At 38.0% G+C, this 24,988-nt stretch overlaps 1 protein-coding gene across 1 annotated transcript in view; it reads right to left on the bottom strand.

Moving 5' to 3' along the window:
- Window positions 1–21,222, bottom strand: part of AP1AR (adaptor related protein complex 1 associated regulatory protein) — a 38,358-nt gene extending 17,136 nt beyond the window's left edge. Inside the window, exons 1-3 of the mRNA XM_024119460.3 lie at window positions 20,815–21,222; window positions 1,807–1,855; window positions 1,287–1,313 (exon numbers count right to left, since the gene is read on the bottom strand). Of these exons, the coding sequence (XP_023975228.1) occupies window positions 1,287–1,313; window positions 1,807–1,855; window positions 20,815–20,897 (159 nt within the window). The 5' untranslated portion in view covers window positions 20,898–21,222. The remainder of the gene's footprint in view (window positions 1–1,286; window positions 1,314–1,806; window positions 1,856–20,814) is intronic.
- Between the last annotated feature and the right edge of the window lie 3,766 nt (window positions 21,223–24,988).

Below are 24,988 nucleotides of genomic sequence, written 5' to 3'. Positions count from 1 at the left end.
TATGATGGGGGGATGAACTATATTGAAGGTTAACAGAAATCTTACACTTAGTAACTTGTCAGAAACTTTAAAAATATCATGTTAAGTGTTTGTTTAAAAAAATACACAAAATTAATGTTACTTCTGAAAAGGGAAAGAAACGAGATACTATGAAACACAAAAATATCTGGGAGAAATTTTACTGGGAAACAAAAGGCTAAGACAGGTCCTCAAATATATTCTACCAGATAATAATAAATATGTATTACTATTTTAAAAATGGATTTATACCCAAATTAACTTGGGAAATGCTAAATTGGACAAGTTTAAATAATTTTCTTTAACAGTTCTTTAACAATTTCTCTAATAGTTCTTCCCAGAACCTTTAATATGCCAATTTACACTCTGAGACTAGTATTCTGTACACACTCTGGGAAATGCTGGGCTAAAGAATAATTTAAGTTTGGTTTAATACATTTTCCTCTTTCCTTAGAAAACAAAAATGATGAAGAAAAAAAAAACTTGCAATGCTCTTCTAGTCAAATTCACTTTAGAGATGTGGAAAGTAGGCCCAAGGCAGGTTAAAAAATTTACACAAACTCATATAATTAGTTTAGCAAAGTTGGATATTAACACACAAACTAAAACTCTTGTAACTATACCAGTGCAGAAGAAATATATACCATATTTCACTAATTCTAAAATGTACTTTTTTTTTTTCCATTTTAACATTTCTGTACTTGGAATGCATCTTAAAATTGATTTTTAGATGAGGTGAAATACAAAAATCAACAAAAAGAATAACTTATAAAAAAGATAATGGCTAAAGTCAGAAAGTGATTGCAGAACAAACGTATAAATTCTACCCTCAGAAATCTATAAAAACTATGGTCAAACAATGGGTCTACTCTGGATTGTTGAGGAATTTTACCTTAGGTAAGATGGCAAGATGTTAGAAATATCTTTTTTTAAAGTTTTTCAAGTTCTACAGAATACTTTAAAAACCTGTTTTATATATATGTATACATACACACACACACATATAATATATAACTGATGTATGAAAAAATATATAATATATATGTAGTATATATAGTATTACATATGTTAAATAATAGAAAATTCTGAATAATCTGCTAATATAAATTAGTAAAAGAAGGAAACGATAAGGGACTAAAAAGTAAAAATAACAACTAAGAAGTAAAAATTCTAAAATAAAATATAATAAAAATTAAAAAAACTGTCAGAACTTATGAGATGACTAATGAGAACAAATATGGATTTTATACTGCTGTGAAAATACTTACTTCATCACTTTCTACTAGATTCTCAAACTGAAACAACAAGAAAGTGAGTGTTAGGATGAACATTTGTCTAAGGTACATATCTCACAAAAAACTATATGGTGGAGTTGCTCAAAATCAACTTGCTGTTTTGATTCTGCCACACCTCTACTAGGGCAGACCAATGATCTGTCTCTAGAATCACTGGCACTATAAGCCACTATAATTGATAGAAGTGCACCCTCTCGCTCAGTTGTGTAGGGCAGAAAAAAGACAAAAACAAACAAAAAAACCCACCACTTCTTAAGTAGAAATAACAATTCTACTAGAAGAATGGGATCTTAATCTTTTGCAAACTTGTTCTCCCTATTCATGCTTCCTCCACCACTCCAATTCTCCCCCTATTCACTAGTTATCAATAATATTGAAATATAAAGAGTCCATACTAAATTTAGGTACAGAGCCTTCCCCTCACTTAAAAAAAAGTGTCTCTCCTGCCCTTCCGAAGGTAGTTTTATTCAATCAGATTTACAACTCTACTTACCTCTATAGTTAAGTGCTCACCTCTTGAGCATGTTCTAAAATACTTGGATCTGGGAAGAAAAACAGGAAAACAACTTTAAAAATTACAATCAATCCTAAAACTGAGTTAATAAAGTGGCATAAAAACATTTCATCAAAAGCAACTTTAAATTCTCCAATGTATAGTATCTTATATTTACAAAAAGGAACCATTAAACTTACATAAGAATATAAACACTCCAGATTTTTAAACTTAGTTGTGGGTTTAAAAGTGTTTAGTCAACCAATATTTTTCTATTGGTCCTAATATTTACTACACCTGTAATAATAAGTTAATTTACTATATTTACTACACAAAACAGAATACAATTAAATTTAAAATTTTATCTCATTATTTTTACTGTATCAAGAAAAATATCTTGTTAAAGTACTGCTGTGTTAGATAATGTACGAGAGCATGTTCCCAATTTTGTTAAACATTTGCAAAACAACAAAAATCTAAAAAAGATATACGCCAATATGCTAAGAGTAGTTATCTCTAGATGGTGGGATCATATATGTTTATATAAAGCTTAGGTGCTTTTTATTCTCATCCCATGCCTGCACAAATAAAAGAAAGAAAATGAAAAACAATATACATCACATATACATCAACCAAATAATCCATTACATTAATTTTCCAACTAGGGTGAAATATGGACTCTAATTTTAATTTCTCCTCACAATGTATAGATATATCAAATCACCACGATGTATACTTTAAATGTCTTACTGTTCTGTCAGTTATACCTCAATAAAGCTGAAATTTAAAAATTCTAGTTATTATCTTCTGCTCTTACTAGTGAAACTTACATGTAGTCAAATAAGCATCTCCTTTGTTATATCTGCTCCAAAGATATCACCACATTCTATTAACTATATGTCCTCTAACTATTATAGTACGAAAGCTGGTACAGGACAGAGCCCCTCAAGCTCCTTTACTACTGGAAGTACCAGGAAATTTTAAGACTTTCACTTATAATGTGGATTCTGTTATTGCTGCCTAAATTGATGGCACAGAAGACCCCCCCATCCTCCCATGGGGATCCAAAATCACACTGTGGGTTCCTAATGTGTCAGGACTCTTGAACAAAAAGCACCCCTTTGAGAGATGGGGAGAATCCTGGGGTTAGGACAGGTAGGAATGCTTTGTATTATGTGTGTATGTGTGCAGAGGTGGCGGACGGGCTTAGTAAAAGAGAATGGTATATTATCATGACTAAGTTTTTATTACCATAAAGAATAAAAAAAGCAATATTTCCTGTACAATCTTTATTTGCTAACAGATGCAAAGCAGTTTTATTGCCCATTAAGAGATCATTGGTAAAAATGGAACATTTGGTATTGTCATCTCATAGATCTAATAATTCATGCAACATATCCAATATAAATAAAATACCCCAATTCTCTAGGCATCTAGTGCTCTCATTCTTTTATTTTTCCCTATTTCTCAAATAAAAACAGAAATGAGTTGAGCCTTCCAGTAGCACTGTGTTCTGGCATTAGGATTCATGCATAAAGTGCTATACGCTCTCCCTCAGCAACCATCACTCTCTTCCCTGAATGAAGAGTTTGTCTCTGATTAATCTATCTCCTCTTCCAGGCTTACTGAGTGATATAACCGAATAGTAAAATAAAGTTTATTATAAATAATAAATATATTATTATAAATAATAAAGTAATACCAAGTATCCCAGTATAAGCCATCAGTGTGACTTCACTGCTGAAGCAAAGCCTGAAGCTAAAACTGTCTCAATGCAAACCAAGGGAAGTAACTGATGCACTACACTTACATTAGATGACAGAGTACTGTGTTCTGTCCCAATTTTACACAGATATATAGCTAACTTCAGTAGAAGCCCAAGGTGTTGGCTGTTGTAAATGTCTATCTTTTCTGTCCCCTCTCTCCACATCTAACTATGGTGAGGACAATCATGCTCATGCATGACTCTGACTCCCTGATTATCTGACCAACCTAGATCACAGCCATCCCCCAGACTTCATTTGATTGGTTCAGGGTTATACAGAAACTGTGCAGACAGAGATATACCCTCCTGAGAGCTCTAGGGAGCTGCTAGGGGTTACACTTCTGACAATCTGCAGAGGAATGAAATCAATTGAAAGAGTGTTCTGACAGTGTTGAAGTCATTCCTAAGGACCAGTTGCATCCCTGCCCTGACCATAGTTTCCTTAGTACTTGACAAACCTAGTATCCTTATAAGAAATTCTACCTTTTGCCTACGATAGTTTGATTTGGGTTTCTGTCCCCATAACCAAAGTCCTGTCTAATAAGTAAACAAGAGTCTAAGAGATAGAATGGCAAAAGAGCAAATTTTAAAAATAGCAAAAAAAAATTTAATGGAAGGAAAACAAAAAAGCAAAATAAGTTTGGAAGAAAATTCAAGCTTTCCTTTTAGGACAGATTAGATTGAGACCTTATCACTCACAAAGGGCACATACTGACTCCTACTACCATAAATGCTAAGATTATATTGATAGATTAAAGTAATACGCAATTTGGCAAACTCAGGGGTAACATTTTTATTAGAAGAGCTTTATCCTGGAATTTATCTGAAAAGAAGATGAGAAACTTTGTGATACATATTTTAAAAGTAATTAGAAAGCCAGTTTTTGAAAGTATCCTTTCAGATTTCAGAGTGCTCTCCATTACTTAAGCAGTAAATGAAAGAAACTGAAACTAAAATCTGTATTATTGGATTCTTAAAAGCCTAACACATTTCGAATGTGACTTTTTCAGTATTTCCCATTATAAACTGTCCTGACAGGAATAAAGATGCAGACGTAGAGAATGGACTTGAGGACACGGGGAAGGGGAAGAGGAAGCTGGGAAGAAGTGAGAGAGTGGCATGGACTTACATATACTACCAAATGTAAAATAGATAGCTAGTGGCAAGCAGCCGCATAGTACAGGGAGATCAGCTCAGTGCTTTGTGACGACATAGAGGGGTGGGATAGGGAGGGTGGGAGGGAGACACAGGGAGGATATATGGGGATATATGTATATGTATAGCTGATTCACTTTGTTATAAAGCAGAAACTAACACACCATTGTAAAAAAAAAAAAAAACTGTCCTGATATTTTGTGTTTTCTTTTTACAAAATTTTTTAACATCTTTATTGGAGTATAATTGCTTTACAATGTCCCACCAATGTGGTGATATCTTTGGAGCAGAGGGTGGGAGGGACATGTAAATTGCTTTACATGTCCCTCCCACCCTCCCTATCCCACCTCTCTAGGTGGTCACAAAGCACCGAGTTAATCTCCCTGAGCTATGCGGCTGCTTCCCACTAGCTATCTATTTTACGTTTGGTAGTGTATATATGTCCATGCCACTCTCTCACTTCGTCCCAGCTTACCCTCCCCCCTCCCCGTGTCCTCAAGTCCATTCTCTATGTCTGCATCTTTATTCCTGTCCTGCCCCTAGGTTCTTCAGAACCTTTTTTTTTAGATTCCATATATAGGTGTTCGCATATGGTATTTGTTTTTCTCTTTCTGATTTAATTCACTCTATATGACAGACTCTAGGTCCATCCACCTCACTACAAATAACTCAATTTCATTTCTTTTTATGGCTGAGTAATATTCCATTGTATATATGTGCCACATCTTCTTTATCCATTTATCTGTCGATGGACACTTAGGTTGCTCCCATGTCCTGGCTATTGTAAATAGTGCTTGGCATATTCTAAGAAAATGGGGGCCTGAATGGCTAGAGTGGAGAAAGGGAGATAAAGTCTGAGAAGTAGCCAGGGTCAGACCACAGGCCTTTGCAGGCCATGGGAAGGGTTTTGGATGTTATTCTCAATTAGATGAGAATTCATAAAAGAGAATTTTTTTTTTTGTCTTTGGCATTTACTTTTCCCCCAATTATCTTTTTATACATGATTTGTTCAAATCAGATTTTAAACAAGATGCACACACTGCATTTGCTTGTTAGGCCTCTTAAGCCTCTTTAATAGCCCTCCTTCCTGCACCATCACCTTTTTTCATGTCATTTGCCCCATAGAATTTCTCACCTCCTAGATCTGGCTGATATTTTTCCTCTTGGTATTTTTAAAGTTTTTCCTCTACCCTCTGTATTTCCTATGTACTGGTAATTTTATTTAAAACCTTGATTACATTGAGTGCACTTTTTTAAGGCAAGAACCCTTCATATGTGGTACTTGCTACTGAATCAAATCATGAGGAACTTTATTTTTGTCTGCTTCACTTTTACTGACTCTAAGAATGACCTGTTAGGTTCAGGTATTATCAGTCTAATCCATCCCTTACAAAGCTTCACATCATCCTTTTACCAAATGGTTTTAGCATCCATTGATAAAATCATTTCAGCTCTGTTATTTCATTAGAAGGTACAAAAATCATGATTTTTTATTACTATCATTCCTTAAGAATTTATTAGTGGTATAAAAACTTCAGTGGAGGGCTTCCCTGGTGGCGCAGTGGTTGCGCGTCCGCCTGCCGATGCAGGGGAACCGGGTTCGCGCCCCGGTCTGGGAGGATCCCACGTGCTGCGGAGCGGCTGGGCCCGTGAGCCGTGGCCGCTGGGCCTGCACGACCGGAGCCTGTGCTCCGCAACGGGAGAGGCCACGGCAGAGGGAGGCCCGCGTACCACAAAAAAAAAAAAAAAAAAAAAAAAACTTCAGTGGAAAATCCAGAATAGATGACCTGCCGTAAGTTTTAAGGGGCCCAATTAGGAAGCTATCATAATAGTACAGCAGAGAAATGATGGTAGCTTGGATCACCAAATTGAAGTAATGAGAAGTAGTTCTGAAGAAAAGGCTGATAGAATTTCCTAATATATTAGCTGTAAGAGTATATATTAAAAGGAAGAATCAATGATGCTCCTAAGTTTTTGGCCTGAACAACTAGAATGGAGTTGCCATTTACTGAGATAAAGAAGTCTTGGAAAGGAGTAGGTTTGTGTTTTTAGATGTCTTGAGTTTGATATCCACACAGTTAAGAGTCTAGATGAGAGTCCTCTATTCAAATTCCAAGCCTAGAACATTAACATCAGTCCAAACACCCCTTGAGAGTACTTTACCTAACCCTGGGGCTACTTCTCAATCTCAGATCAGTAAGAACACTATACTTTTATTTCTTGCTTCAAACCTAGGAAATTAATCTTGTTTTCTTTTCCTATCCTAAGGAATGTTGGCTGTAGACAAAGATGCAATGTCAGCAATCTTTCCCCTCCTATACATATGCTTCATGTTATCACCAATACATATACATGTCTATTGTTTTTAAGGATTTTACTTTTAATCACTATGGAAAAATAGAAGTATAGCCTATTCCTGGGAGAGACAGGAAGAATGAGCTATCTCTGAACAAGTTAGAAATATAGGAACCAAAAATTAAAACTACAAAAGCAATACAGAATGGATCAGTTACCTTGACAAGCTGGCTCACCTTTACGAAACAGAATGGCTCCTGGGTTTTAAGACTTAAAGGAGAGATAATAAGATGACATCTAAACGAAGAACATGATAAGTAGAGAAAATGGAAGACCAGAACAAAGAGAAGCAAATGTTAGCAGAGTTCATCCAAAGTCTACCTGTACTAGGGTCCCTGGTTCAAGGAACTGAGCTGTCTGGCCCCGGTGGTAGGTAATGCTCCAAGGTAATGAGTTATTTGAATTGTATAATTAACTTTTTCTGAATCTATTCTCACTAAGCACCTCCATCTCATTAGTCTTTACTCATAATGAAAGAATGTCCTTATCTCAAGATACAAGTACTATATAGTTCCTGGACAGTTATATTTTTCATTTTTAATTCCTAAATTTGCTTTTGGTTTTTTATATTTGACTCAATAAGGCTGAGAGCAAGAGCTAGAGACAAGGTGAAATCACCACTGTGGCTGTTCAAACAAAATTACTATATATCAATGAGACAACAAAATGAGCCACAGGAAAAAATCACAGGGTTTAATCAGGTCTCCCAAGTACTGTGCAGTTATATTTCATTATAGTACAATACATAGGTCCTGGTTGAGAATATTTTCTTCAACAATGAAGTTTTAGTTGTGTATAAGGAGGCACTGTTTAAAAAAAGAGCAAAGGAAAATGAGATAAAAAGAAATAGGACCATAGTCTAAAACCAGAAATTTGGTACTAACCAATTAAAGAACATTTCCAACAACATTCAGTGAAAGTTAAATCTTAGAAGGAAAGATAAAAAACAAACTGAGTAAAAGCAATGTTTACTGCAAAGGCCTGACTCTTGATTACTGTTATTTCATTTAGAGAAATAACATTTTGCTTCCTTCAATTTGAAAAACAATTAGTACTTTATATTGACTTGAAGTTTCTGACTATATATGACACTACAAAACTAAAGTGTAACAAACAGGCTATTTCTATAATGGACAGCAAAGAGAGACATATTTACTGAATACTTACAATGGGCAGGTTTGGTTAGGTATGTATGAACTTAGTTTTTATATGTATTTTACATACATTCCTTCCCACAATAATCCTCAGACTGTAATCTTATTGAGTGGATCTTCACTGTCTAATATGACAGCCACACATGCGGCTATCAAGCACTCTGACATACGGCTAGTCCGAATTGAGAAGGTTATTTGAAATACACACTGGAATTTGGAGACTTAGTACAAAAAAAAAAGAATATAAAATATCTAACTCCAATAACTAAGCTCTTTACAACATATATCCATGATCAAAAACATATCTTTTGTGTTTCCTTAACCCTCCTCCAAGTTTAACTGATCATAGTTCTGCAGTTAAAAACACTGAAGTTCATGTTCAAATACTACTTGTGCAACTTGGAAACTAAAAAGTATGCTGATTTTACATGTAATGCTGCTCACAATAGGTGCTTTTAGTACACTCTTAGAAGAAAAAATAAGTTTGTATTATTCATAAAAAGTTTTTCACTAAATATTGGGGGTAGATAAATCTGGTTACTTTTAAAAGAAAATCTGGTCTAATATCTTCATCATTAACTTAAGAATCTAAAAAATAAAGGAGAATGGCCATCCTACTTTTGCAGACTCTACTGCTAGCATTTAAGTCGGTCATACTGTACAAAGCTCCCTAAATTTACTAAGAAAAATTATAAAGTCAATAAGTATACAACAATTTAAGATTTTTCTATTATGCAAACATGATTGCTTGAAAATAAAAATACAAAGCTAAAAACCATATTCTCTGCTTTCATATTTGTAGCATTTGACTAAAGCTACTGAATATCAAATTAATTTCATTTACAGGCATACTTCAGAGATAGTGTGGGTTTGATTCGAGACCACTACAATAAAGTGAATACTATTGTAACAAAGTAAGTCACATGAATTTTTTGGTTTCCCAGGGCATATAAAAGGTATGTTTATTATACCTATCATCCTGTAATAACCTATAATACAGTATAATCTGCAAAAATACTGAATCACTATGCTGTACACCTTAAACATAATATTGTAAATCAACTATACTTCAATTTTTAAAAAAGTACGTTTACACTATACTGTCGTCTATTAAGTGCGCAATAGCATTATGTCTACAAAAGCAGTGTATGTGCCTTAATTAAAAAATACTTTTTTGCTAAAAAAAGCTAACCATTGACTGAGCTTTCAGAGAGATCATAATCTTTTTGCTGGTGGAGGGTCTTGCCTTGGTGTTAAGAGCTGCTGACTGATGAGGGTGGCGGTGGCTGAGGGGTGGGTGTCTGTGGCAATTTCTTAAAATAAGACAACAATGAAGTTTGCTGCTTGATTGGCTCTTCCTTTCACAAAAGGTTTCTCTGTTGCATGCAATACTGTTTGATAGCATTTTACTCAGTAGAGCTTCTTTCAAAATTGGAGTCAATCCTTTCAAACCCTGCCACTGCTTTATCAACTAAGTTTATGTGATATTCTAAATCCTTTGTTGTCATTTCAACATCTTTACAGCATCTTCACCAGGAGTAGATTCCATCTCGAGAAACTACTTTCTTTGCTGACCCATCAGAAGCAACTCCTCATCCATTAAAGTTCTATCATGATATTGCAGCAAATCAGTCACATCTTCAAACTCCACTTCTAATTCTGCTTCTCTTGTTATTTCCACCACATCTGCAGTTACTTCCTCCACTGAAGTCTTGAACCCCTCAAGGTCATCCATGAGGGTTGGAATCAACTTCAAAACTCCTGTTAATGTTTATATTTTGACCTCTTCCAATGAATCATGAATGTTCTTAATGGCATCTAAAATGGTGAATCCTTTCCAGAAGGTTTTATATTTACCTTGCCCAGATCCATCTGAGGAATCACTATCTTTGACAGATACTGCCTTACAAAATGTATTTCTTAAGTATAAGCCTTAAAAGTTGAAATTACTCCTTGATCCATGGGCTGCAGAATGGAGGCTGTGTTAGCAGGCATGAAAACAACATTAATCTCATTGTACATCTCCATCAGAGCTCTTGGGTGACCAGGTGCATTGTCAATGAACAGCTGTATTTTGAAAGGAAACTTTTTTTTCTGAGCAGTAGATCTCAACAGTGGGCTTAAAATATTCTGTAAACCATGTTGTAAACAGATGTGCAGTCAATCAGGCTTTGTTGTTCCATTTATAGAGCACAAAGTAGATTTAGCATAATTTAAAAAAAAATAAATTTATTTATTTATTTTTTGGCTGTGTTGGGTTTTCATTTCTGTGCGAGGGCTTTCTCTAGTTGCGGGGAGCGGGGGCCACTCTTCATCGCGGTGTGCGGGCCTCTCACTATCGCGGCCTCTCTTGTTGTGGAGCACAGGCTCCAGACGTGCAGGCTCAGTAGTTGTGGCTCACGGGCCCAGTTGCTCCGCGGCATGTGGGATCCTCCCAGACCAGGGCTCGAACCCGTGTGCCCTGCATTGGCAGGCAGATTCTCAACCACTGCGCCACCAGGGAAGCCCCCGAGCATAATTCTTAAGGGCCCTAGGATTTTTTGAATGGTAAATGAGCACTGGCTTCAAGTTACAGTCACCAGCTGCATTAGCCCCAAACAAGAGAATCAGCCTGTCCTTTGGAGCCAGGCATTCTCCTCTCTAGTTATGAAAGTCCTAGATAGCATCTGCTTCCAATAGAAGGCTGTTTCATCTACATTGAAAACCTGCTGTTTAGTATAACCACCTTCATTATCTTAGTTAGATTTTCTGGATAACTTGCTGCAGTTTCTATATCAGCACTTGCTGCTTTCCCTTGCATTTATAAAGATGGCTTCTTTCCTTAAACTTCATAAACCAACCTCTGCCAGCTTCAAACTTCTCTGCTATAGTTCACCTCTCTCAGCCTTCACAGAGTTGAACAGAGTTAGAGCCTTGCTTTGGATTAGGCTTTGGCTTAAGTGAATGTTGTGGCTGGTCTGACTTCTACCCAGACCACTAAAACTTTCTGCATATCAGCAATGAGGCTGTTTCACTTATCATTTGTGTGTTCAGTGGAGTAGCACTTTTAATTTCCTTCAAGGACTTTTCCTTTGCATTCACAACTTGGCTAACTGGCACAAGAGGCCAAGCTTTCGGCCTATCTTGGCTTTTGACATGCCTTCCTTATGCCATTTTTGGCCCTTTGCTCTTCCATAAAAATTGCTGGAATCAGCTTGTCAAGTTCAGTGCAACTGCTGGAATTGCATTGAATTCAGACCTTTCTATCCATGAACATGGTACTGTCCTCCATTTATTTTGGTTTTAAATGTTGTTTTGGTCTTACAGATCTATTATTGATTTATCCCTAGTTCGTTATATTTTTCATTGCTAACATAGAAAGTTAAATATGCATTATCTCATAAAAATATGCATTATCTGTTTGTTGCTGGTATACAGGAATACAATAAAGTTTTAATACAACTAACAGATAGCATTTCACATTAATAGATCAGGAACAACATCTGATAATACCAAGTGTTAGGAAGTGGTACAATGAAAACCCACTGTTGGCAGAAGAATAAACTGAGATAATTGCTTTGAAAAGTCTGATACATTCTAGTAAATTTGAAGATGTGCATGAGCTACGACCCAGCAGTTCAATTCCTGGGTATATATGCCTAAAGAGTCTCCTGTACATGTGTACAAAGAAACGTTTATAAGAATGTTAACTGAAGTAGTTTGTAATAGTAAAAAAAAAAAAAAAAAAATCTTGAAATAATCTAAATGCTTATCAACTTAAGCATTGGCTTATTCACTCAATGAAACACTACAAAGTAGAAATGAATGAACCTGAGCTGCATGTATGAAGATGGAAATTTTGAATGAATATTTCAGTTAAGAATCACTACCCTAAATCAAAGACTTAATCAATCAATGTTTATTGTATTTAAAGTGACTATATCGGGGAATGAAAACACCATTATTTCCTTCAAATTAAGAAGAGAAAACGTGGGTCCTCATAAAAAGCTGCAAGTGCTAGGAACCATGTGAATCCTAGAGAAATGAGTGGGGATAAATGCACAGAGAGTGAGGGAATACATGAATAATTATGCAATTAAAATTTGAGTCTAGGCAAGAAATGATGATAGCTTGGACTAGAGTGTGTAAGAGAAATGAATAGTTCAAAGAAATATTTAGAAGATAAAAATCATCTGGTGTGGGAGATGTACTGGAAAATGAGAGATGAGGAGAAGTGTCAGAATCTCAATGGGGATGTAACAGAAAAGCAGGAGTCAAGAATGGATGTACAGGGACTTCCCTGGTGGTGCAGTGGTTAACAATCTGCCTGCCAATGCAGGGGACACGGGTTCAATTCCTGGTCCGGGAAGATCCCACATGCTGCAGATCAACTAAGCCTGTGCGCCACAACTATTGAGCCTGTGCTCCAGAGCCCATGAGCCACAACTACTGAGCCCACGTGCCACAACTACTGTAGCCACGTGCCTAGAGACCGTGCAATGAAGAGCAGCCCCCACTTGCCGCAACTAGAGAAAGCCGGCGCACAGCAACTAAATGTCAGGGGTGAAAACGATAAAGGACAAAGTGATATAAGATGCTGGAAAGGCCCTCTAGGAATACACATAAAATAAAGCTGAGCCGTGAAATAACTGGTTAAAGTCCCATCATGTGTGCATTTAACTTTGATGAATTCAGTCATATGCCCTGGAGGGAAGGGTGAGGTGAGAAATAAGATGGGCAACAATCCACCATCGTATTCAAGACTGTGTATACTCAGGTGTATTAATTATGGCGACAGGTGAGCTGCTGAAACAGGTTCCAAAAACAATAATTTAAAGAAAACAGAAATCTATTTTCCCTCTTTTTAAAAACAGTCTAGAGCTCTCCAAAGCCATCCATGGACATTCCTTTATACACAATCCTTATGCCCCTGAGAGCTGTCTCTAAGTAATGTCAGCTTCTATATAACCATTCTACTATTGCTGACGATGTGAAAGTAGACTCAAATATGTAAAGGATATTAAAAAGGTAGAAAAGATAGGCTATCATACTCCAAATGATCATGGCATGTAAAGGAATTTGGAAAAGCTTGAAAGTAAAGAGGTAAAAAAGTGGCAATTCTTGCATATATATTTATTTGTCAATGTTGTGAAGGCAGATATCAAGACAATCTTTTATTAAGGATAAAATCAGTCTCATCAAGAATAGAATGAAAATGCAGTTTTTTATGCTTCTACATGCTATTATGGAAAGCAGGCAAATACTCATATCAAAGTGACATAAGTAAAAGATAACTAAAAAATTCTCATAAATCCTACATTGTTATTCTTCCTTTTCTTCATATTCTCCTGTATAGTATCTGTTAAAATAGTCTTTCCTTATATCTTCTGTTTGACATTATAAAAAAATAATGAAGAACCATGGTAAACTGTTCCACAGTCTATTAAAAATTAAAAGCTTCCCAAGACTCTTTTTTTCTGGACAAAAATTGGAACGGTTACAAATAGAAGCCTGGCAAATTACATTGAAGATGATGGACACATTGTTTTTCAATTAGTATCAAATACTTCAGTGAAGATTTAACCATTCAAATCTCAAGGGATGATCCACCAACAGATTTTCCAGGTAGAACAGCATCAACATAGGTGGTAATAATAAAGTAATAATATTTACTGTTAAATAAGCCCCTCCCTAATGAAGGCAAATTTAGGAAGACTGGATGTTCAAAAAATTTATTGTGTTCCTTGGAAGAGACAAATCTTCCTGTTAAACATGTTGAATACGGAAAACATGGGTTTAAAAAAAAAGTCACTGTCCTTTAAGAAGAGCCTGATTTAGAGACCAACAACTAGAATGGATCTTAGAGGTCTTTTAGTTCTTTCTCGTTCATCCTCTGCAGTCTGTGAGCAGCATCTGAAATTGTTGACCACCTTCTTTCAGAAACTGTTGCCACTTTTGTGTCTACGATTTTGAACGTTCTAATTTTTCTTACTTCCCTGGATAACTGAATGACAGACATAGCTATGTATTTATATTTAAAATACAGAAGTGAGTAAAAATTGACCCACGTACCCAGGAGGTTTACAGTCTAATGGGGTAGACACACAGGTAAATTAACAACTACCATGCTCTGAAAGGGATATGTTCAGATGAAGAGCATCAAAAATCAGCTGAAGGAGAAAGAATTAGCCAGGCCCCCAAGTAGTGGAAAGGAATGTTTCAGGGAGCAGCAGCTACCAAAGGCAAAGGGGAATGAAAAGATCAAGACTGCATACATAAATTTTGTCAACAAGTATTTACTAAACATCTACTACGTACTATGCACATAACTTGGAGCTGTGTATTCAATGGTAAGCAAAATAGGCATGAACTTGTTTCTTTACACTGAGAGCGGAAGACAGACATTAACCAAATAATCACACTATTTCAGGTATAATTATAACCTGAGTGGCATCTAAAAGATGAGTGAGTAGGAGTTATCTAACTAAAAAGGGAAGAAACTGATTCAAAGAGTGTGGCACAAATGAGGCAAAAATAATAATAATAATAATAAAGGCAAGGAATAGATAATGCGAGGTCTTGAAAGCTACATTAAATATTTCAGTCTTTATCCTAGAAGTATGGTAAAGCACTGAAGAAAATGGTAGGGGACATTCAGAACTTGACAACGTGGATTTGGAGGATGAGTGAAAGGGAAGAGTTTATTATGATTCGCAAGTTCATGGCTTTGGTAACCGTATATTATTTTACTACTCACAAAGTAGGACACAAAGTAGTAAAAATGGTCGGGGCTTTAAAAAAATGAAGAAAAGGAGTAAAGAACTGTGAGCAGGAAAGAAAGATGAGCTCAACTTTACAAACCGAATTTGAGGTTATGTTTGATACCCAAGGGGAAATACTCAGTAGGCAATTAAGATATTCAGGGCTCAGACTGAGATGACTGAGCTCAATAGTACACAGGTAGTAGGTAAGGTCATGTGTTTTCCTGCCATCACCCAGGGAAAGTACATTAAGGAAGGAAAATATATTAAGGAAGAACAGAGTGAGATTCAGAACACAGCCCTGGGGAGTCTTCAAGGTACAACACAGAATGTTCAGGAAATTCATATCCATTTAAGTCTGCTACTGTTTTCCTTCCTAACTTCTGAAATTTCAAGAGAAATATCTTATGCTTGTATATTTCTCAAAGCTGACAAACATGCAGAAAACCAAACTGAATCATTCAATAATGACTACTAATTAGTATATTTTAGCAATATACACTATGATAAAATATTTAAAATTCTCATTCTCTATACGGTCTCTTTAAAAAGTAAGTCAACATAAAACTGGTAGGATATATATTTAACTATGTGAGTGATGCCAAAGTTAGGGAATTATCTTGAGGAAAAAAAGGGATAAAATACTGTTCCCTAGATTTTACAAGTTCATAAATAATACTCATTCATTCAATAAACATGAGATACTAAAAATGAAGAAAGATAAAGATAAAACATAGTCCCCAACCTTGAGAAGCTCTCAACCCATACCATGGTATATACCAGGAGGCAGCAGACTATGGTCCACAGGCCAAATCTGGCCCAATGCCTGTTTCTGTAAATAAAGTTTTATTGGAACACAGTCACATTCATTTATTTACATATTATCTATGGCTGCTTTTGTGCTAAAACGGCAACGGTGAATAGCTGCAACAGAGACCTTATGGCCTGCAAAGCCTAAAATATGTATTATTTGGCCCTTTACAGAAAAAGTTTTCAATCCCTAATACACAGCAGATTTAGGCCTGTAGAAAATATTACTGCCTCAGGGAGATAACACTGTTTCAGGGGGTTAGAGCAGGTTTCGCAGGGAAGGTAATATTTAAGGATAAGTAAAAGCTCACCAAGAACAGGAAAAGAAGAAAAATATCACGCACAAAGGCACAAGATGAGAGAACACTGTATGTTAGGAAAACAGAAACAGGTATAGTCCAACTGGTATACAGGCCATTGGGGATGTACCAAGTCAAAGAATGGCAGAGAATCCTTTCACCAATTCCCCCCGCCTGTGCTGCCACGCTATGTGCACAAGGAGTAAAATCTACAATTTTAATGCTATGCTCTAAGGAAAATATAATTAGAAAATGCAATTAGGCTGGTAAAATAGATTAAGGTTAAGTTATCTTGTCAGGAGTCTGAACTTCATACTACTCTGAACTGGAAGGTTATCATTTAACAAAAAAGTTACAATACTAAGGTTTATGAATGAGTTAAGTTTCTTGAAATTAGAATAGAGTCATCGTTTTCCTTTTAATGTTATTCTGATTTGTATTCTGACATGATTTTCTGAATGAGAGAACAAAGAGTGAGATCATACTCTTTACCCAAATGCAGAACTGCATATAATCCTGAGTATTCAGATGGACATTATGTTGCATGTTTGAATGCCATGCAACTCATCATCTGTCACAGAAGGAGAAAAAGGTTGAGCAACTTAGCTGTAGGAAATAGCTGGCAGATGGAAATTGTTAAGCAAGGGAATGGCATGATCCAGTGTGGTTTTTAGAAAGCTTAACTCTACTGATAAGAAGGGCAGATGGCATGAAGTGTAGAGATACAACACGGAGAGCAATTTGAAAGACAAAGTTTAAGGAAGAAGCACAGAGGAAGGAAACAGGTTCAGTATGTATTAAGGAAAGACTGAATAGCTGATTAGTGAGGACTATAAAGTTCGTAGTACAGAGACTGTGAACAGAGCTGTTAAGGGAGTCCCTAATCCCTGATTAGGGAATACATGAAGCAGAGGAAGAAAAAATCTAGGGGAAAAGGAAATGCACTATTTCAGATATTTAATGGGACACAAATATTAAATATTAGATACTTTAGATAAGTTGATTTGAGGAGTTTTGGTACATCTAAGTATATCTCTTCAATAGGCAACTGAAAATACAGTGCTGAACCTCTGAAAAGAAGTCTGTTCAGAAGACATGAGATTTGGAAGTGGTGGTAGTTGAAACCATACGAGTGGATGAAATTAAGGGAACTAAATAAAGAAGAGAAAAGACAGAGAAAAATTCCATATTTAATGGGCAGATAGAGTAAATATAGCCAGGACAGGAACAGGAAAATAAAAAGATAAAAGCAATGTTGCAGAGGTCAAGTGCAGTTTCAAGAAAAGGAAGACAGGGGCTTCCCTGGTGGCGCAGTGTTTGGGAGTCCGCCTGCCGATGCAGGGGAAACAGGTTCGTGCCCCGGTCGGGGAAGATCCCACATGCCGCGGAGCGGCTAGGCCCGTGAGCCATGGCCGCTGCGCCTGTGCGTCCAGAGCCTGTGCTCCGCAACGGGAGAGGCCACGACAGTGAGAGGCCCGCGTACCGGAAAAAAAAAAAAAAAAGGAAAGGAAGACAGTTTATCACACAGAATAAAGAGCCAAGTTGTGGAGATATATGCATAAGATCTCCCAGTGACAAAGTACAAGATAATGCACTGAGAGACAGAGCAACTAAATGTTTATAATATTTATGTTTAATAAAATATTTATAATGTTTAATACAAAACCATGAGATATTAGTGGTTAAGGGTAAAGGCTCTCAATTCAGAGGGACCTGGGTTGCAATCCCAGCTCTGCTATCTTGGGCAAGTTAAACTTTCTAAGCTTCAATTTTCAACCTACAGTGTATATAATAGTACTCACCTTCCTCACAAAATTGTGGTGAGGAATAAATGAGATAATGTAAAATACTTGAGAACAGTGCCTGGAACACAGGAAGTAATCATATGTTGGCAGCTATTATTAAAATCATTTTTACCAGGAAAGAAAACAGCAAATCATTGTAAATTATCGTCTGAAGGCAACTTTGCTGCTGGAGCCAACAAATGTAAAACATCAAGAGAGATATAAAACATGAGCATACTTTCATATAAAACTACAGTACATCTTAACTGGAACCACTATGTGCAATTAATTATATGGTAAGATAAAAATAGGAATTAAAATACAACACAACAAAACTTAATTGGACCTTCAGTGTGAGAAAGAAAAAATTAAGAACACAAGAAGTGTCTATACAAAAGATCTCTCGTACTACCCCGAAAAAGGAGAGCTGACCAGCAGATGGCGCCCTCTAGAATGTGTGGTAGGCAAAACTCCCTGGAGTGAAAAAGGAAGACTCATTAGGATGTCTAAATGTTATTCCTTGAAGATATTTAACTCCCTCTGCTTTAACCATCAAATAACTTTATTAGTAGCAAGGTTTCTGACATACCTTAATACTGATATTGATATTCTGACTAGTCGACATATTCTAGAATATAAAATACCAGAATTCTCTAATATGCTATAAATTGAAAAATAGGTAATTCTGGTTTTGAAATTGGATAGTGAAAAGTGAGTGATCTGACTCTGAGCTACCCCTGGGAAATCTACAAGGCTAAGAAATCAGGCCCTGGATTATAACATACCCTTGTGAGGCCCAGCTTAAAGCAGCCTAAGAAAGCCCAGGATTCTTCCACCTATGGTCACTACATTGACAAAGTATAAATCAAGTTTTTGAGATTGCTCCTCAACTTTTTTGCCCTTAGATGAACTACTAGTTAAGTACCTAGACCTATAACTGAAAGAAAATCAGAACTACCAGGTGATTAAAAAAAAAAGCAACTATTAACAAGAGAGGTAAAGTTTAACCTTATTCTGTAAACAACAATTAACTATAACCACCTTCCTCTGCATGTTTATTAGAAGCTCCTAAAATGTTAAAATGAATATAAAACAATAAGTTAATCAGAAGATTCAAGTAATGGACTGTCCAAACCTACATTTATGGATTAAAACAAAAGAATGGATAACATTATTATATTGTTTTAGATGACAGTGTCCACAACCCACAGACTCTCACTGCCTCAATAGAACTTGTTTGTTCAAGTTTTGCCCACAGTCAGAAGAGTACAGATCCAACTATTATGATTTTATGACACATCTACAGACAATTAACACTCACAATGATTCACTGATTTTCCCCTCACCCTTCCCTATGCTGTCAAGTTCATGTGCTCAGGGAGTAAAACCTGTAATTTTAATGCTATACTCTAAGGAAAACATTTTCAGTTTGTAAAATCACCAAGAAAGAACAAAACCCCAAAATCCCACAGACACCAAACAATGTACTCCAAAGTGAAATATAAATGATTTTTGCTTACCTAATTTGAGTATAAGATCCTATTTTTAGTTATCCTACAACACAATTACAAATGAACAAATAAAAATATTAACAAAGCCAAAGATTCTGTGGCACCTAGTTCTTAGGCAAGCCTATTTAAGCAGCTTGACTATTATGAGTATCCACGAATAAAAATTAGAAGTAACTTAGATGACTTTTGCTGACAAGATAAAAGAGCTGCCATGTTCCCATGTAACAGTAATAACCCTTAAGTCAGGAAAACCAAAATACTAACACTAGGCACAAAGTCTTCAAGTCCTTACTTTTCCATTCAAGGAACACTTAGTGTAAAACCCTAACTACTCTGCATCAGAGAGGTCACACAATGCCTGATGAACGAATGAGTGACTCATATGAGATTTACATCGCCAAAAGATCCAAATGATAAATCATTTGTTTTCAGTATGTGTATGTTGAACATCTTATTACCTAATGATGTTGGTTAAATGGGACAGACCGTGAAAACTTAGCAATGTGTTCCAGAAAGTGCAAAATTAATGTCTTATTCCTTACATAAAGTGGTGTGGTTCCGATTTTCAATTCTAAGTTTGAATTCCTGGGAAATATTTAACAACAACAACAAAGCCAATTTCCAAGGAATTTAAGTTTTTCACTACCTTATGAAATAAAAAACACAAAAATGGAATAATTATAAAATTCTATTATTGTATGGATGGTGTGAGTAGAAAAACCTAGGCATATCCCAGATTTAATCAAGAGAACTTCAGAAGGACTGTGATTTCCCTAGTGTTACAGAGCTTGTGGGTAGCAATCAGGGTATGGCATTCCCCTCGAAATTCCAAAAAATTAATACGAAAAAGCTACACACTGCTCCTCTTGTTACTAACATTAAGAATCCGAATGCCCAGTGGGAACCCAGCAATCCGCAAGTATCAAAGAACTGCTCAATGTCTGAAACCTTATTTTACTCCAGCATCCGAATGACTTCTACTAAAAAAATCTCTGAGACATCAACTTTTTGGAAGAGATTCTCCACCTGCTCTGTCAGAGCCAGATAGAGAATCAAACACATAGCTACTACCAGCTTTAGCAATAAACCAAGCTCAACGTAGGGAGTGCTCGGGTCGCCGTGGATCCTGTTCTACTGACCATTCGTGTGAGGGTGCCCCGTGCTTCCTAGAGATGATGCCTCCCGTCACTCTTTCCCCGCGTGATAGCGCGCCCGGCGAGAATCTCGCTCGGAGGCGGCAAGAGCGACACCCCGCCCCCTTCTCTACCTCTTTCCCAAGGCCTCCACTACGACAACCCGCTCGACGCCTGTTCAGCCGTGAGGGTACCGGGGCTCCCAGCCTCCTCTAAGCCATTGGGGAAGTGAAAGGCGTTCCCCGCCAGGGGCCGAATAGGAGGAGCCAGCGGGCGCCGGGCCCCTCCCCGCGGGGGCTTACCCTCCGCCTCCGCCTACTCGCTGCAGCCGCCCAGCTTCCCTGCGGAGGAGTCCGCAGCACTGCGTCCAGCAGCAGTTCCCCATTGCATGCCGCCCAGGTGCCGCCGCTCCTCCTCCTCCTCCTCCAGCTCAAAGCCCAAACCCAGGCCCGTCAGCCGCATCCGCGCGGCACGAGCCGAATGGGGGTTCGGGGACCGAGGGCGGGCCGGCCGGAGCGCGGCGGAGTGGGAGGCTAGCGCGACGGGAGGGACAGGCGCTCGGAACAAAGGCAGCGGTTACTCCAGCGGCCGCCGAGTCGCCGCTGTGCGAGGGAGGAGGGCCGGGCAGCGGGCTCTAGACTCCCTTGTTGTCCTCATGGCCCCTCGCCCGCCTCAGACCCCCAAGCTCAGATCCAGTGACCGCCTCCTGGCGCCGAAAGAGGCCAGTCCCCGGGAGTCGCGCACCCAGGCCCCGCCCCTCGGCGCGCCCAGGCCGGCGCCTGGCTACCGTCTCCGCCACACCCCTGGGCTTTCCCGGGCCCCAATAGGCCGTTCCCTCGGCTGCCCCGCCTCCTCCGGCGACTGGCCTTACGTCACTTCCGCCAGCTCTGGGGTACACATCTCAATTCGTTTGTTTTGTTGGACCTTGTTTGTTTTGTTGGACCTTGACCTGACTAGGAAATCTTTTTTCCTTGCAGTTTCCCGCCTCTGGGTCCCGAGCGTCTCCGGTGTCACACTATCAAGGCTCAGTTTTCGAACTTTGTACCAAAGCCTTGTGAGCGGCTTACCTAGAGCCACGGGCCAGGAGTCATCAGGTGTGAAGGGGGCACTTCTCCGTGAGGTGTGTGCTTAGGTTTTGTTTATATTACACCATAGGTGGTAAATAGAGTCAGGGAACTGACTGTGGTTGTTTTGAAGCACTAAGAATTTTTTCTCTCTGGTCTCTAGTTTGCGTTTTCAGTCTCCATACTGTCAACATTGTAGGGAAGTTTATAAACAGTGCCCTACTGGCCTTATTTGTTCTGTTTAGAATCAAACCGTCAAATAATTTCGGAGGAGCAGTTGGGGTCCAGAGGAAATATGTTAGAGGGCTAAGGTTTTTCAGGGACACCAACCTTGCCAGTCCAAGCGTGCTTCCCAGAACAGTAGTAGGTGGGAAGAGACAGCTACTCTGATGCGACTTGGTTTGCGGCACCCTCCTCAAGTGCTCCTTTGAAACTAGGGTTTTTTCTGTGGTTGGCCTTAAAATCGGGTGTAAGTCATGGCTTAGTAAACGCCTGGTCTAGTGGATAGGATGTTTTAATTACTAACTAACCAGACATGCCAATTTCTAGGAATATTTGTACATTTTAGAAAATTGTTATTAATGATAACATGTTCTTTGACCTACTCATTTTCTTGCTTCCTGAATTCTATTCCGACGTGGGTTTCAACCTTAGCCCTGCTACTTCACTAATTTTGATTTTATTTTAGTTTTAGTCTTTTTTCGTAATCAAGTGTATAGGGATATATTTGGCCCAATAGTCTGCCATCAGTGAATGTTGGTGGAATGACTGAATGACTTCCTGAATAGTGGCTGTATTTTCTTTTCCCGTTTCAGCCCCTGAAATCAAGCAAATATATTTGTGAAGTAGTCTTTAAAATTTAACTCTACATGTTTAAAGCAACTGGAATTTCTATTCCAGCTGGAATTTCTATTCCAATGGAATTTCCATTCTATGGAATACTAGTCAGCAACAAAAAGGAACATATTATTGATACACACACCTTAAAGGAATCTGCAGGAAATTATACTGAATGGATACAGTATCACTTTCTCAACCCTACATTTGGGCATGGGTATGAAATCAGTAAAGACAATAGACAAGTGTATCACAGCTAAAGAATTCATTTATATGGCAGTTGCCCAGGCAGAATATTCAGTTAACCAGTAAGACACACAGATTATTTACAATTATGGGCACTTAATGTCAGCCTTCTAGAGAGACCCCATGTGCCCACCTTCCAGGTAATAGGACCTTTCTCCGTCTTCCCCATCCCTTTCAAAGTTCCTTTCTCTCTCGTAGTTTATCCTGAAGTCAAAGCAAGAGTTTTTCTTATAGATGCTCTGGAGTCCATCAGGATGCAGTCTGTACCTTGAACTGTCTTTTGGATTATGTGGTTCCAAATTGGAATCTCTCTTCACTCAGAACTCCCTCTGTATTGACTATTAATCACTTTTTGTTCTTTTGAGATTGGTTGCTACCATCGTGCTGTTTGGGGGTTAGGGGTTCCCTGCTAGGGAAGAATTCTGTGCTCCTCATTGCGACACTCGTCCACTGAGTTTATCGATGTAAATGCATCCTTTTAATTCATTGGAGCATTGTTTGAATTACCAAATTTACACAGGATACTAGATATGACCACTACAACATGGAGATAATAATGAAATTTACCTTACGGGATTGTTGTCAGTATAAATGATTAAGCATTTAATCAAATGCTTAGTAATATAAAAGTAAGTGCTTAGAATAATATAATTACACATATAATTCCAATCGTGTACTCTGTATATTATGCTGTAATTATCTGTAATGCCATAAATGTAATATAAATATTAGCTGTTATTATTATCCACAGACCAAAGGATATTTTCATCAACAAGTTATTCTTTCCCTTGTAGTTACATCCTTGGCATCCCATGAAAAAAGTTAGCTTTTTCAAAATTGCACTTCTTAGGCATGCATTCAGGCATACCCCACATTACTACTTGAGATCAGGCTCTAAGAAAGTGTGGACTACGTGGGAATGAGTTCTCAAACTCTCAGGCCTTATCTGTTCCATGATCTCCCTCTTTTCCAGGATGATTGAAAGTTAGAATATCCACTGACTTACAGGGAGACCTCATCCCCTATCAGCTAGGAGTGTTTGTCTTGGGAGCCCACAATCTCACCATAACACAATAATCCAGTATCATTATGATTCCTAAAGTCTTGTTATTAATTCTTAACTGTGTAAAAGACCAATAGTCCAATCCAGGTTTAACTTAACCCAGCATTGCCTAGTTCTTTTGTACATATTTACCTTCATTATGAAGTGAAAATTTAGGTTCACTAAACCTAGTGTCAGCTTCTGAATGCTCAATAGTGGCTTGAAAAGAGCATATTCCCATAAAAATAAGTCCTAACAACTTGTAGGCATGTCACAGCTTAAGTTCATACTTAAAAATAAACATTTCGGGCTTCCCTGGTGGCGCAGCGGTTGCGCTTCCGCCTGCCGATACAGGGGAACCGGGTTCGCGCCCCGGTCTGGGAGGATCCCACATGCCGCGGAGCGGCTGGGCCCGTGAGCCATGGCCGCTGAGCCTGCGCGTCCGGAGCCAACGGGAGAGGCCACAGCAGAGGGAGGCCCGCGTACCACCAAAAAAAAAAAAAAAAAACATTTCTCCAAAAAAAAGTCCAAGTGGAACAACTCTGCCTACAATGCAGACAGCCTTTGCATTATCTTACAGAGGGGTTTAGCTCCTTAAAATCACTCTTCTCAAATGACTTTATTTCTGCAGTGGTCTTTTACTTTACATTTGCATAACTAAATAGCTAAATGGACCACCGTTTAAGTGATTTTCCAAGAACAAAGGGATGCAAAGATGGGCTTAAAGATAAAAGGGAAAGTAGAAGGGGAAATTACTTAACTCTTGGCTGAATCACCAGTGACCCGTTTATTCTGACTTTTGGGTGTGTGATGAGCTTCATTAGTTGGTCAGTACCACTGAGTACAATGCACACTGAGTGATTTCCTTCTTTGCTCATTCAACATTTACATTTTACAAAGAGAGGGATTAATAAGAACAGTTATGTGATTAATATGAATTGCTTCCACTGGGTAGAGTTTGTCCCAGATCTCTCTTGCCTGTTCAGAAACAGTGTACTAGTAATTTGAGCAGGGAAAATTTAACACAAGGAATCATCAAGTAGGTAAGTAGTGGTTAATGCTAGAAGGAAACTTGAAGGTCTAACAGATGTAGCTACTGCAGGGAGCTGCCACCAGCCTGGGACTGAGGAAAAGTAAAGAGGGAAGAAATTTAGACATTTAGAGGAAGGCCCTACATACTAGACATTCAGACCTCTGAGAAGGCAGTGTGGATGCCATAGAAACATGTTGCCTATCATGGTGGTAACTGAGAAGCTAGATGGAAAGCTGTCTGCCGGTGAACCCACT

Source organism: Physeter macrocephalus, chromosome 7, assembly GCF_002837175.3.
Source record: "Physeter macrocephalus isolate SW-GA chromosome 7, ASM283717v5, whole genome shotgun sequence".
NCBI classification, from domain to species: domain Eukaryota; kingdom Metazoa; phylum Chordata; class Mammalia; order Artiodactyla; family Physeteridae; genus Physeter; species Physeter macrocephalus.
This window is presented reverse-complemented; position numbering and strand designations above follow the sequence as displayed.